Source organism: Neophocaena asiaeorientalis, unplaced genomic scaffold (assembly GCF_003031525.2).
Source record: "Neophocaena asiaeorientalis asiaeorientalis breed wild unplaced genomic scaffold, Neophocaena_asiaeorientalis_V1.1 scaffold133, whole genome shotgun sequence".
Lineage (NCBI taxonomy): Eukaryota > Metazoa > Chordata > Mammalia > Artiodactyla > Phocoenidae > Neophocaena > Neophocaena asiaeorientalis.
In genome coordinates this window covers 2,308,976-2,324,577 of record NW_020174429.1, presented here as the reverse complement: position 1 = coordinate 2,324,577, position 15,602 = coordinate 2,308,976, and the positions used below count along the sequence as shown (strand labels likewise).

Genomic DNA, 15,602 nt, shown 5'->3' with positions numbered 1-15,602 from the left:
GGATTTTAGCCATTCTAATAGTTGTGGGATAGTATCTCATTGTTAGTTTAATTTGCAGTTACCTAACAACATGATGTCAAACATCTTTTCATAAGGCTATTTGCCATTTGTATAGTATCTTTGGTAAGGTGTCTGTTCACATTTTTTATGCATTTTTAACTGGGTTGTTAGTTTTCTTATTATTGAGCTTGAAGAGCTCTTTGTATATGTTAGATACCAGCCTTTATCAGATAAGTGTTTTGCAAGTATTTTCTCCCAGTCCGTGGCTTGTCTTTTTGTGCTTTTAGTAATGACTTTTGAAGAGCAGAAGTTTTCAATTTTAATAAAGTCCAAATTTTTCTTTCATGGATTGTGCTTTTAGTGTTGTATCTAAAAAGTTATCACCAAGCCAAACCAAAGGTCATCTAGATTTTCTTCTTTGGTATCTTCTAGGAGTTTTATAGTCTTTGAATTTTTTATTTAAGTCTGTGTTCCAGTTTGAGCTAATTTTTATTAGGTGTAAGGTCTGTCTACTTTGTTGTTGTTGTTTGCATGTGGATGTCCAGTTGTTCCAGCACCAGTTATTGAAAAGACTATCCTTTCTCCATTGAATTGCCTTTGTTCCTTTGTCAGACTTTGCCCATGTTTTTTGTTTTGTTTTGTTTTCCCCAATCATATTTTTCCTCTGTTCTTCAGATCAGGTAATGTCAATTTATCTCTTTCAAGATCACTGAATCGTACTCCTTTCACTTCCATTCTGCTTTTACACTTCTTTTTTCACACTTGCTTTTTCCCATTTGGTGTATATTTTATTTCAGATATTTTTCAGTTTTAGAATTCTCACTTTGGTTCTTTTTCTTAAGCTTTTTTTTTCTTTGTGGAGATGTCCTATGCTTTATTATGAACAAAGTTTTCTATACATCCTTGAGCATAGTTATGATAGACAGCTGCTTTAAAATCCTTGTCTGCTAATGCTAACATCTGGGTCATCTTGGGGTCGGTTGCTGTTGATTCTCTTTTATCTCAAGAATGAGTCACACAAGGCACATGTCATTTTATTGCACTTTGCAAATACTGCGGTTTTTTACAAATTGAAGGTTTGTGACAACCCTGCAGTTGAGCAAGTTTATTGGTGACATTTTTCCTACAACGTTTGCTCACTTTGTGTCCGTGTTACATTTTGGCGATTCTCGCAATGTTTCAAACCCTCCATCAGCAAAAAGATTACAAGTCACTGAAGGCTCAGATGATGGTTAGTATTTATTAGCAATAAAGTATTTTTTAAAGTATGCACATCTTTTTAGACATAATGTTATTGCACACTTAACAGGCTACAGTAGAAGCGTAACTTTTATAGGCACTGGAAGACAAAAAAATTTGTGCGACTTAATTGCAGTAGTGTGGAACCAAACCTGTTATATCTCTTGAGATATGCCTGTATTTTCTTGTTTCTTCATACGTGAATAAATTTTGGATTGTGTGGTGGACAGTGCAGGTGAACCATTGTAGGGACTGGATTCTGGTACTTTCCAAAAAGTATTGACTTACCGATTATTTAGTTAACTATTTTGGCAGGCAGTTAATTTGGCTGAACTCAAACTGCACACTCTGTCTTCCCTGTAGAGGGCAGTAGCTCAGATCTAACTAATTCATTTAGGCTTAGCTGAGGCGGTTGTAGTTGTCCCCACAGGTTCATGATAAAGGATTCAGCCAGATATTTGGGCTCCCCACTGTGGTGCTTTTCTTTCACAGATCCCCCCCTCAGTTTCCAGTATCTGTGATTGCCATAAATTCAGTTCTCTGATTCTTCAAGCCAGCAAGACTTTGAGTTTCTGAATTCTCGCCATTCTATTTAGCGTGGGCTGCTGGCCTTCAAGTTAGAGGTTATAAATAACTTGGACACTCACCCTGTGCTATTCCCTTTTCCCATATCTACTCTACATCTGCCTACTTTTGTTCATTCTCCAAGGACTTGAGGAAGCCATTCTCATATATCCTCAGTGTCTACTGGAGAGCTGGTCAAATAGGAGCATACTAGGCGATGACCAGAGCAGGACTGTACCAAAATCAGGAAGAAGGCAAGCAGAGGGGAAAGGAAAATGAAATAAAGCAAACACCAGTATAAAAATAGGCAGAGACTATTAATCAAGGAGGATTAGAGGATGTTTACAGGAAGGCATAGTGGCCCAGAATAACCCATCTCAGAGGAAAACATTTGTAGTGCACCAAACCAATATTTATGGCATTTTGTAAGTATCTGAATATTTTATCTGTAAAGAACTGATTGGATCTGTTCTAAAGTATAGTTATATATGTTGCTCCTAACATTCTTTTAGACTGTAAATTTCTCAACGTAGGAATGAAAGAAGAAGCTGGAATTTTTTTTAGGCTAGATTTAGTTTGTTCCATGGAAAGAGATCTCTAACATAAACAGGAGAATTGTACCCAGATAACAATAGTGGTATAATGTTTGCATGGTCTCAATTATAGGTCAATATCTGGGTACAAACCCATTGTTAAAAGTCCCTTAGTTTCTTGGCAAGATGTGGAAATGTGTGCTCAGATTGTCTTTGGGAAAATTTAGTTAGTGTATACGAAGCATCAAGCATGAAGTCCATCATACAGTAAGTGCCCCTGTATGTTAACTGTAATATTTACCTTGCAGAGTTGTTGGGAAGATTAGATACTATATGACAAGTGATGAGATGTCTAGTACTCAGTAGGTGCCTAATAAATGTTAGTGTGATGAAGCTGCTGTAACCGATGTTGTTCCCCAGTATGCAGGCTTTGCATTTCACAACTCTAATGGGTGCCACTCATATCATAGTCATTGTAGATCTGTTAACCATATATATATATTTTTTTTTTTTTTGGCAGGTGGCAGTAGAGTGCCTTGGGAGGGGACAATTTGTATTTATCTGTACAGGGACACCAATGGAACCAATAGTGATACGCAAATTTGTAGTCTTTGCAATAATAGATGTATAGATAATTCCTCTGTATCCTTTGTGGTTAGGTCAGATGTAGGAAACTTTGTTACATTCTAACTGACACGTTATAATAGGATATTAGCAAATGAGAGTGTCTTTAGGGAAAAACAACCAGAATTAATGTTAAATAAAGAACTGTTGAAAGAATGCTTTTTGTGTATTTGGGAAAAGAGTCATTAGGTCTGGGGAATTTTACAGGTTAGCTGACTCCAGATACTGGAGGGGCTACCCATGATAAAGGTCATCTGTTATGCTCATTTTATTCTAGAGTAAAAGATAATAGTTCACATTATTTGAAATTTGTAATTTGAGTCATCCTCTGACTCTAGAAGCAGTGACATATGTAATACAAATTCAAAGCAGTGTATGTTCTAGAAGCTATATAATCTGTCTGAGTTTGGAATGCATTTGGCTAGAACTACGATTGGTGGATGGAACACTTGGTAAACCAAGCCAGCTCAGTGTGAGAAAAAAAATCGTTAGGTTATGTTGCCTATTCACGGGCACACTGCTTCACACAATGGAGCATGCCTTCTTACTGAAAGTTCTTTAGCAGAAGGTAGAGAGGACCTCTTGTCAGGAATATTCTAGAGGATGTTCTTATAGGATGAGTGGTTGGCCTCAAACAACCTTAAGGTACCTTCTAGTTGGGAGATTCTTTGATTCTAGGACTAGGCAATATACTCCAGCAAATAGAAGAAGCCTTTCGTTTTAAACAAATGTTTCTAGCATTACAAATCATCAGATTATAAGAATGTCATCTAGCCAAAATGGATTTACATCGTAGCCTGCAGTGCAGTTCTTGGTGCCAGCATGTAGGTATTGATCAAAATGATAACTTTTAGTACTGCTTCTGTGAGTGTGACCCATTCTGTGTATTATTATGTGACAAAGATTTTTAGTTATTTAATTGAAAATTGTACTTTACAATAAGGTTCACAATGAAATTATTTAAAGCATGTTAGGGACACTGACTGACCTGTAGTTGCTCATAAATCTCTCCTCTTTGCAATAGGTGTGTTCATCGTTGCTGCTAAGCGGACACCCTTTGGAGCTTATGGAGGTCTTCTGAAAGACTTCACAGCTACTGACTTGGCTGAGTCTGCTGCCAGGGCTGCCTTGTCTGCTGGCAAAGTGTCGCCTGAAACTATTGACAGTGTCGTTGTAGGCAACGTCATACAGGTTAGTAGGGCTGAAGGGACATTTCATTCCTATTGCTTTCTTTTATCAGTTTCTAAAAATAATTCCTTTAACGTGTTGTAATGGTGTACTAGTTAATAATAGTTGAAGGTATTCATAATTTGAGGAGTCCTCTGACTCCAGAAGCAATGGCATATATAATTCAGAAGGACATATATAATTCAAAAGAACATATATTCAGAAACTATATATCTATCTGGGATCTGTCTGGGACTTGGGATACATTTTATTGCTTCTTAAATAGCAAATTAATCTCCTTGACTTATTTGAAGTAAATTGGTTCTCTCTGTGTGCCACTAAGGAGGGTAGCAAACCCAAGCAATGCAACACATCTCCCATCATTTCTTACACACAGTAGGAGCTTGGTCAGTGTTTTGTGGGAAATGAGAAGCTCCTTTACCCTCTACCTTGCTATGTATGGTGTACAAAATAGAAGATTCATTTGCAGTAATTGAAAGCTGAATATTCCTTCAAAGTGTGGCCATGAAGTGGGAACTGTCTTACTCTTACCAGACCTCATTGGTAGGACGGAGGCTCTACACTGAGTGCATTGCCACTGACAATACTGGGGCCCTAATCACTGTTCTCCTGACTCGTTAAAGTGGTTCCAGACTGAGAAGGGTGAGGCAGGCTGAGAAGGCTTGAGGCTACTGCCACCTCCTGCGCGGAGCGCTTTCAGCTCTTAGAGCTGGGATAAGGCTCAGAAAAAGGTGCACAGTTGTCCCTTGTGAATAATGCTGCTTTGAACAGCAAGTACAAGTTTTTGCGTGGACATAGGTTTTTATTTCCCTTGGGTGTATACCTATGAGTGTAATTGCTAGGCTATATGGTATCTCTACATTTGTTTCAGAAACTTTCAGACTGTTTCCCAAAGCAGCTGAAACATTTTACGTTCATACCTACAGTGTATGAAGGTTCCACTTTTGCCACATCCTTGTCAACACTTGTTATTGTGTGTCTTTTTATTATAGCCGTTCTAGTGAATATGAAGTAGTATCTCATTGTGGTTTTAATTTGCCTTTCCCTGATGACTGATGATGTGAACAACTTTTCATTAGCTTGTTGCCATTGCCGTATCTTCTTGGAGAGTGTCTAATTCATATCCTTTTCTCATTTTTTAATTGGGTTATTTGTCTTTTTATTATTGAGTCGTAAGTGTTCTTTATATATCCTAGATATGAGTCCCTTAACAGATACATGATTTGTAAATATTTTTCTATACTTTGCTATCTTTTCATTTCTTAATAGTATCTTTTGGAGTATGAAAATTTTTAATTTTGATGAAGCCCAATTTCAGTTGTTGTTGCTCAGGCTTTTGGTGTCATTATCTAAGAATCCATTTCCATATCTAAGGTCATGAAGACTTATCCCTATGTTTTCTTCTAAGTTTTATAGTTTTAGCTCTTACATTTAGGCCTTTGATTTATTTTGATTTAATTTTTATATATGTTTTGAGGTACAGGTCCAAATTCATTCTTCTGCATGTGGCTATCCAGTTGTTCTAGCACTATTTGTTGAAAAGACTATTCTTTCTCCCATTGGATGGTCTTGGCACTGTTATGGAAAATCAGTTGACCATAGACACATGATTTTATTTTTGGACTCCCAGTTCTCTTCCACTGATCTATATGTCTATCCTTTTTATGTCAGTTCCACACTGTCTTGATCATCATTGCTTCTTTGTAAGTTTTGAAATCAAGAAATGTGAGTCCTCCTACTTAGTTATTCATTTCAAAGTTGTTTTGGCTATTCTGGGTCTCCTGCAGTTTGATAATTTTAGAATCTGTTTACCCATTTCTACAAAGAAGTCAGCTAAGATTCTGATAGAGATTGTTTTGAATCTGTAGGTCAATTGAAGGAATATTGCCATGAACATGGCATGTTTTTTCACTTGTATAAATCCTCTTTAATTTTTTCAACAATGTCTTAGAGTTGTCAGAATATGTTTTGCACTTCTTTTGTTAAATTTATTCTTAAGTATTTTATTCTTTTAGATGCTATTGTGAATGGAATTGTTTTCTTATTTCATTTTCAGATTGTTCATTGCAAGTGTATAGAAATGCAGCTGATTTTTCAAAAAAAACCTTGAACTCATTTATTACTTCTAATCGTTTTCTAGTTGATTACTTAGGATTTTTTATATATAACATTATATCATCTGAGAGTAGAAATAGTTATGTTTCTTTCTTTCCAATCTGGATTTCTTTTATTTATGTATTTATTTTTCTTACCTAATTGCTCTGTCTAGAACCTCTGATGTTGAATGAAAGAGACAAAAAATGGATATCCCTGTCTTGTTCCTGATATTGTGGGGAAAGCGTCCAGTCTTTCACCATTAAGTATGATTATATGGGTCTTTCTAGATGCCCTTTATCAGGTTGAGGAAGTTCTCTTCTTTTCCTAGGTTATTGAATGTTTTTATCATGAAAAGGTGTTGGATTTTGTCAAGTGCTTTTTCTATGTCAATTGAGATGATCGTATGATTTTTGTTTTTTATTCTGTTGATACAATGTGATATATTAATTGACTTTCAGGTGATGAAACAACCTTACATTTCTGGATGACCCTTACACTGGTCATGGCATATAATTCTTTTTGTACATTGCTGAATTCTGTTTGCTAGTATTTTGTTGGAGATTTTTATATCCATATTCATAAGAGATATTAATCTGTACTTTTTTGTGATGTCTTTGTCTGGTTTTGATATCAGGATAATTCTGGCTTCATGATGAGTTGGGAAGTGATCCTCTTCTATTTTTTAGGAAGAGTTTGTGAATAATTGGTATTAATGCTTCTTTACATGTTTGGTAGAATTCAGTAATGAAGCCAGTCTGGGCTTTTTTGGTGAGTAGTGTTTTGATTACTAATGAATTCAGTCTTCACTTGTTATAGGTCTATTCATATTGTCTATTTTTCTTTGAGTTGGGTTCGGTAGTTTGTGTCTTTCTAGGCACTTGTCCTCTTTACCTAAATTATCTAATTTATTGGCACACAACTGTTCATGGTAGTCAATTCTCATTATTCACAGTAGTTATGTTTTATATAGTTGCCGTGTACACCGAATTAGCAACTATTGAACCACTGCTCCCAGGGGAAACGACAGGGTGAGGTTCCTGTGAGCCTCCGGTCACAACATTTTTGTTAACTGATCAGTACATAACCTTGTTTTATATATGTTTCTATTTAAGGACACTGTATTTAATATATATTGTTGATTCATTAGCATTAAACTCACAGCCAACAGCACTATCACTCATGCCTGAATGAAGTTTATCTAACACATATTTTCTCTGTGAGGCACGTCACTGCCTTCTTGCACTTAGGGATACTGGAGAGCAAGGACTTCAGCATTATATACTTGGGGGCCATTTTAAACAGTAAAATCACCCACAAGAAGCACAAAAATGCATAAAACTAAATAGACTGCAGGAAGATCACTGTTTCTAGGATGAGAGCTGAAGCAAGAAGGCAGTGTCCCCTTGTTCATCCTTAGCTAGGAACGTGCATATCAGGCAGCTAAAATTTTTCTCCACTCTGCACATGTCTGCAAATGACCACAAAAGTGCCGCAAGTATTGATTTTGGGGGTTACAAATAAATTTTAGCAAGTAGGTGAATTTGCAAGTATATAATCTACACATAATAAGAATCGACTATATTTTGAACTTATATACTTATGTCCTGCCTATTTTGAGAGGTGTTAAGGTTCTTGGTGTTAAAGGCACTAATGTACCTTTATTGTAGAGAGAGCTAAAGCAAATTTGATAAAACGTAAAGAATTGGTCCATCAGGGTAACTTTAGGTTGTTCATTGTACTATTCTTGTAACTTTACATTTTATCAAATTTGCTTTAGCTTTCTCTACATTAGAGGCTGTTGTTATTGTTAAAAAGAAAAAAAAAGTTGTTTCATCCCTTCTTACTCAAAGTGTGTGGTCCTTGGACCAGCAACATTGGCCTCACCAAGGCAGTGGTTAGAAATGCAGAATCTCAGGTAGTCCTAGACCTATTTACTGAGAACCTACATTTTAACAAGATGCCCCAGTATGCATTTTAAAGTTTGGGAAGCAGTAGTCTAGTCCCACCTCTTATTCTCCTGACCATTGTTCATCTCTCCCCTTCCTAGGTCAGCCAGCCTCAGCCTCGGTTACACATTACAATCACCTGGGTGCTATTAAAAGTAACTGCTGATGCCTGTGGCCACCTCCAGCCTTTCTGGTTTAATTGGTTTGGTTAGGAGCTCGAGCATCACTGTGTTAATAAAGCTTCCTCGGTTATTCCACTGTGCAGCCAAGGTTGAGAACCATAGCCTCTAATGCTTCCTCTGTTAAAGAATGTACTACTTCAAGATAGCATATTCCATTTTTAAACAGTTCTAATTGTTATGAAATTCTGTGTTCCACTGAGGATTTAATATAAGGATTTCTCATACTTTGTTTAAAATCGAGTTGGCCGAATTACAGTTTTTATTCCAATCATTAACACGTATTATATAAAATATGCTGTACCTGTATGCATTCTGTCCTACCTTAGAGCCATATACTTTATAATTTTTGAAAAATTGTGAACATTTTACTATATTGTGTCCTTCTTCTTAATTCCTAGATATATAGAGGAAATTCTTTTTCTTTCCCTCTGTTCCAGACTTCTTCAGATGCTATATACTTGGCAAGACATGTTGGTTTGCGTGTGGGAATCCCAAAAGAGACCCCAGCTGTCACTGTTAATAGGCTCTGTGGCTCCGGTTTCCAGTCCATTGTGAATGGATGTCAGGTATAGGTAACATCTTATTTAATTCTCTGAAAATATTAATAGTTATTAGAGGAAATGCTCACTTCAATATAACACTGTAGGTTTTTAATTTTACAGTACTTATTAGGAGAGGTCAATATTTAATTTTTCTTGGAAAAATATTCATATTTTAAAAGCTAGTAATGAACCTTGAAAACATTATGCTAAATGGAATAAGCCAGTCACAAAAGGACAAATACTGTTTGAGTCCACTTATATGAGGTCCCTCAAGTGGTCAGATTCAGAGAGACAGAAAGTAGAATGGGGTTTGTTGGGGCTGGTGGGGAAGAGAGAATGGGGAGTTAGTGTTTAGTGGGTATGGGGTTTCAGTTTGGAAATTGAAAAAGACTTCTGGAGATGGATGGTGGTTGGTTGCATAACAGTGTGAACGTGCTTAATGACCTGTATACTTAAAATTGGTTAGAATGGTAAATTTTATGTTATGTGTATTTTATCACAGTTTTTAAAAAGCTAGTCATGACTGTCATTCTTATTGAGTGCTTCCTATGTGCCAGACACTGTGCACATAGATGTACATTCAATATCTCATTTAATCTTCACAACTGTCCTATGAGGCAAGAACTATTGTTCCCATTTTACAGGCAAGGAAACTGATTATTAAAGGCATTAAGGTTACTAAGTTGTAGAGGAAGAATCTGAACCCAGGTCTGTGAGAGTGCCGGGCAAGGCAGTTTGAAACACTGAATAAAGACTCTAAGGTGAGGATGGGAGCTGGAGAATTTAGAGGATGATAAGAAATGTATTTTATTACAAAGGAACTGAATGATACTGTTGGTAGAAGTACAAACTAGCATAATCTCTTCAAGGGATAGTTGGGCAAATACATTTGTTCCCTTGAGCATAAGGAAAAGGGATATAGTAAAATCTAAGTTGTCAAAGTCTTCATGTTATTACAAAATAAAAGATAAAACTTTGTAATGAATAAATCACTTTCAGGTTAATTTATTTCTGTAACAATATATCAGGTAGTGACCCTGATTTTCCTAGCAGTCATTTTAAACATCAGGCTCTTGGAGGGTTTTTTGTTTTTCTTTTTTCCCTCCAGATTTAAAGTGATTTATTTTCTAATAATAAAAACATAACATGTTCATTGTGGGGATTTTAGAAAAATAGAGAAGAAAAAAAATAAAAGCACCCTAAATTCCTACCTCTAGAGAAGGTCACTGTGTGAATTTTAGATATATATTTAAATAAATAATTGGGTACTTAGATTACATAATTTTTTACTTCATATCTCAACTTTCTTCTAATTCTTTCTTCCTCAGTCATTCCTGATGACTTTTGGAAGACTCCTTAGACCCGGTCTTTTTCCTTTTGGCTTAGGGATGAGCAAACTACAGCCCATTGGCAAATCTTGCCTGCTGCTTCTTGTTCTACAGCCTACAAGTTAAGAATATTTTTTACATTTTTAAATAGTTAAAAAATTAAGTGAAGAATAGTATTTTATGAAATACATGAAAATTATATGAAATTTAAATGCAAGTGTCCATAAATGCAGTTTTATCGGAACACAGTTACACTCATTTTATAACTGTGTTATCAAAGTTTTTCTGTTAGGTTACAAGATTCATAAACCTCTCTTGTTTCTGGAACCTCTCTCAGGTTAAGCTTTGAGGAAGAGAATCAGTAGCCATATTAGTTTGCCATTTAATTTAAAATTGTACATTTATCTTTAACTTGCAAAAACTTGGTTAATTATTGGTACTGAAAAAGTCCTCGTTTTTTTAAAATTTTTGTTATAGGCATTTTTAATGTCTACGTAAAACCTCAGAGCTATAACATTGTTAATTATGCTTATTGTTGAAATAACATTGAGGTAAATGTTTTGATAGTGTACCCATGTAACAAGGGGTTTATAATATTTTAATTGCATAGATTTTAGTAATCAGAACTTTCACTGGACATTTGATACAGAATTGAAGGACAACTTGGCTCATTTACTAATCAATTTTGTTCATTTATAAGGGGAAAAATCAACTTATTTTCTTGTTTCTTTATATTACTGGACAGTCATTCCTCAAATTTCAATAAGCTTCAATTTCATTTCCTGAATTCAGCCTCTGGGGTGCTGCACGGCTGTTGTAAAAATAACAGCAATTACATGTACAACCAGTGCAATGAAATATCCAGGAGCATGTTGAGTGTAGCTGCAGACAAGTGATTGATAAGCTGCAATTAGTAACATGCTATTTTTCATGTAAATGTACAAAAACTAGTTATGCGAGTTCACCTTTGATTTTCTTTGAGAACTTATACAGGACATTCCTAAAACATACATTTACAAACTTTACAATATGTTAAATAATTTAAGGTTCAGGTTCATCTGTTTACTGCTTTTTAAAAATAAAACAAAACTATAACTGTAGACAACCGGGTACACAAAAGCTACAGGTTACCACAATGACATGCATGCAAATCTTGAATTCTTAGAGGATTTTTTTTAAAGATTAAACTTTCTTTTTAACCCATTATATAATAAAGAGAACAAGCTGATCAGGATAGATGACTCCATAAATCTCTCTAATTATTTCACACTAAAAGTAACATTTGAATCTACTTTATGAACAAAAAAGCAAAGGTACATGCAGAATCCTCAACTATAGTGTATTATCACACCACAATGTTAAATGTAGCTATTTTCACTACACAACTTTTGGCAGCTAAAGCTGCATATATTATCCCACACGGATGATAGAAGGAGGCCAATCTTAACATATGCAAAGGAAATTCACAGCTTCAATAATATTCATTGCGATAGTTAATAACTCTGAAATTTCAAAACATTTTCTCTTTTTTCTAATCTGAATCATCATGAATCAGGTTCCAATTTTTTCTCTTTTAGTCCTTAGAGAAAATAAATATTAGCTGGACCCTGGTGAAAACTCATTCTTTAACTCGGTCTGTAAAATAACATCTTGATCTTGATGAAAATGAACTAGGTCTAAATATACAGCTTTGGGGATTTCCTCAACTCCTTTTCATTTTGTCAATGTCTTTTTAAATTGTGGAAGTCAAATATAGACTTTGTTCTGAGCCATATGACTTGGAATTTTGTTCAAATGGAATCAAATTTGAATTAGGAACAAATTAATCTAATCTACTTTTATTACAGGTGTAGGCATACTACATACACAAGCTTCCATCATTGTCAAATATAGTAACATAATGCTATGGATGATAACTAGGATTGTCCTATTCTGAATCCATATAAATGAATGGTCTGCTTGTTTTGATATAACAAAATGTGGAAAATGTCTTAAAAATCGCATTTTCAAAAATAGATAGGAATATAAATCTAATTAATGTAATATATATTATAGCGGAGTAGGAGAGAATCAAGATGATTAAATGTTTCTGTAACCTCAAGGTAAGATTTTACTCCTCTGCCTAACACTACTAAATTCTTCCCTTTAAAACACAGGAACATTGTTATTACTAAGTTTTCTGAGGGACTAGGCTAAATGCAGTTTCATCATTAATGTTATATTCATATTTAAGTATGACTCTAAGAAGAATATTGCTCTGACTTCTTTTAATACTATTGTTCCTGAGCCTTTAAGTCTTAAATTTCTGGTGGTTTCTTCAAGGCACTTAGATTTTATACACTGTCTTACTAAATATTGGGAAACAACAACACTCATGATGATTATTACTCTTAATTCCTTTGTGGTTGGAAAGAAAATTTGTGTGAAATTGACTTTGAACAACTTTCCAGCAAGGAAATCATGTTTTTAGGCTTTTGTTGCTATTAATTTTACCCTTTCTTCAGCGTACTTAGCTCATATGTTTTGCTTTTTCACCAAGCTTATAGCAAAGATGAATTGCTTGGCCAATTATCATATATGTGATGGCAGGACTGGTAAGACAAGAGAGGGAAAAAGTATATAAGAAAAGAGATTGGCATAATAGAGAATGAAAGTGGTACTTATATATTGATAACTGTATCCCTCCTTAAATGAGTTTGACATTATTACAGATCAGACAGAGTTTTCCTTTGCTACTGTCTATATTTTATCACAGCTATAAATTTTGAGACCTTACGTGATTTTCATTACTGTAATGGGACAAAATATTTTATATTCACATTCTTGGGTTGGAGTCCATTTTGCTTTATAAAATGGGTGTATTCAAAATAGTAACTTATTTATTTATTTATTTATTTAAACGTCTTTATTGGAGTATAATTGCTTTACAATGGTGTGTTAGTTTCTACTTCATAACAAAGTGAATCACTTATACATATACATATGTTACCATATCTCTTCCTCCTTGCGTCTCCCTCCCTCCCACCCTCCCTATCCCACCCCTCTAGGTGGTCACAAAGCACCTAGCTGATCTCCCTGTGCTATGCGGCTGCTTCCCACTAGCTATCTATTTTACGTTTGGTAGTGTATATATGTCCATGCCACTCTCTCACTTTGTCACAGCTTGATAGAATTCGCCTGTGAAGCCATCTGGTCCTGGGCTTTTGTTTGTTGGAAGATTTTTAATCACAGTTTCAGTTTCAGTGCCTGTGATTGGTCTGTTCATATTTTCTATTTCTTCCTGGTTCAGTCTCGGGAGGTTGTGCATTTCTAAGAATTTGTCCATTTCTTCCAGGTTGTCCATTTAAGTGACATACAGTAGTTGCTTGTAGCAGTCTCTCATGATCTTTTGTATTTCTGCAGTGTCAGTTGTTACTTCTCCTTTTTCATTTCTAATTTTGCTGATCTGAGTCTTCTCCCTTTTTTTCTTGATGAGTCTGGCTAATGGTTTATCAATTTTGTTTATCTTCTCAAAGAACCAGCTTTTAGTTTTATTGATCTTTACTATTGCTTCCTTCATGTCTTTTTCATTAATTTCTGATCTGATCTTTATGATTTCTTTCCTTCTTTGGTTTGAGGAACAAAAAACTTTGGGTTCTTCTTTGTTCTGCTTTCTCTAATTGCTTTAGGTGTAAGGTTAGGTTGTTTATTTGAGACTCTCCTTGTTTCTTTTTTCTTTTTGCGGTACGCGGGCCTCTCACTGTTGTGGCCTCTCCCATTGCGGAGCACAGGCTCCAGACGCGCAGGCCCAGTGGCCATGGCACATGGGCCCAGCCGCTCTGTAGCATGTAGGATCTTCCCGGACCGGGGCACGAACCCGTGTCCCCTACATTGGCAGGTGGACTCTCAATCACTGCGCCACCAGGGAAGCCCTCTCCTTGTTTCTTGAGGTAGGCTTGTATTGCTATAAACTTCCCTCTTAGAACTGCTTTTGCTGCATTCCATAGGTTTTGAGTCATCATGTTTTCATTGTCATTTGTTTCTAGGTATTTTTTGATCTCCTCTTTGATTTCTTCAGTGATATCTTGGTTATTTAGTAGCGTATTGTTTAGCCTCCATGTGTTTGTATTTTTTACAGTTTTTTTCCTGTAGTTGGTATCTAGTATAGCATTGTGGTCGGAAAAGATACTTGAGACTATTTCAATCTTCTTAAATTTACTGAGGCTTAATTTGTGGCCCAAGATATGATCTATCCTGGAGAATGTTCCAGGAGCACTTGAGAAGAAAGTGTATTCTGTTGTTTTTGGAAGGAATGTCCTAAGTATCAATTAAGTCCATCTGGTCTAACGTGTCATTTAAAGCTTGTGTTTCCTTATTTATTTTCATTTTGGATGATTCGTGAAAGTGGGGTGTTAAAGTCCCCTACTATTTTTGTGTTACTGTTGATTTCACATTTTATGGTTGTTAGCATTTGTCTTGAGATGCTCCAATGTTGGGTGCATAAATATTTACAATTGTTATATCTTCTTCTTGGATTGATCCCTTGATCATTATGTAGTGTCCTACTTTGTCTCTTGTAATAGCCTTTAAATTTAAAATCTATTTTGTCTGGTATGAGTATTGCTACTCCAGCTTTCTTCTGACTTCCATTTGCATGGAGTATCTTTTTCCATCCCCTCACTTTCAGTCTGTATGTGTCCCTAGGTCTGAAGTGGGTCTCTTGTGGACAACATATATATGGGTCTTGTTTTTTGTTTTTTTTTTTTTTTTCGGGTCTTGTTTTTGTATCCATTCAGCCAGTCTGTGTCTTTTGGTTGGAGCTTTTAATCCATTTACATTTAAGGTAATTATCGATATGCATGTTCCTATTACCACTTTCTGTTTTGGATTTGTTTTGTAGGTCTTTTCCTTCTCTTGTGTTTCCTGCCTAGAGAAATTCCTTTAGCATTTGTTTTAAAGCTGGTTTGATGGTGCTGAATTCTCTTAACTTTTGCTTGTCTGTAAAGGTTTTAATTTCTCCATCGAATCTGAATGACATCCTCGCTGGGTAGAGTAATCTTGGTTGTAGGTTTTTCCCTTTCATCACTTTAAATATGTCCTGCCACTCCCTTCTGGTTTACAGAGTTTATGCTGAAAGATCAGCTGTTAACCTTATGGGAATTCTGTTGTATGTTATTTGTTGCTTTTCCCTTGCTGCTTTTAATATTTTTTCTTTGTATTTAACTTTTGACACCTTGATTGAATCGTGTCTTGGCATGTTTCTCCTTGGATTTATCCTGTATGGGACTCTCTGTGCTTCCTGGACTTGATTGACTATTTCCTTTCCCACATTAGGGAAATTTTCAACTATAATCTCTTCAAGTATTTTCTCAGATGCTTT

General features: G+C 35.5%; 1 protein-coding gene across 2 annotated transcripts in view; it reads left to right on the top strand.

Annotated features, from left to right (window-relative positions):
* ACAA2 (acetyl-CoA acyltransferase 2) overlaps positions 1–15,602 on the top strand; it is a 42,666-nt gene that overhangs the window by 3,943 nt on the left and 23,121 nt on the right. Inside the window, exons 2-3 of one of the 2 annotated variants that reach the window (XM_024756797.1) lie at positions 3,985–4,151; positions 8,811–8,939. In XM_024756797.1, the coding sequence (XP_024612565.1) occupies positions 3,985–4,151; positions 8,811–8,939 (296 nt within the window). Of the gene's footprint in view, positions 1–3,981; positions 4,152–8,810; positions 8,940–15,602 lie in introns of both variants that reach the window. The other variant, XM_024756796.1, reaches the window with a different exon arrangement.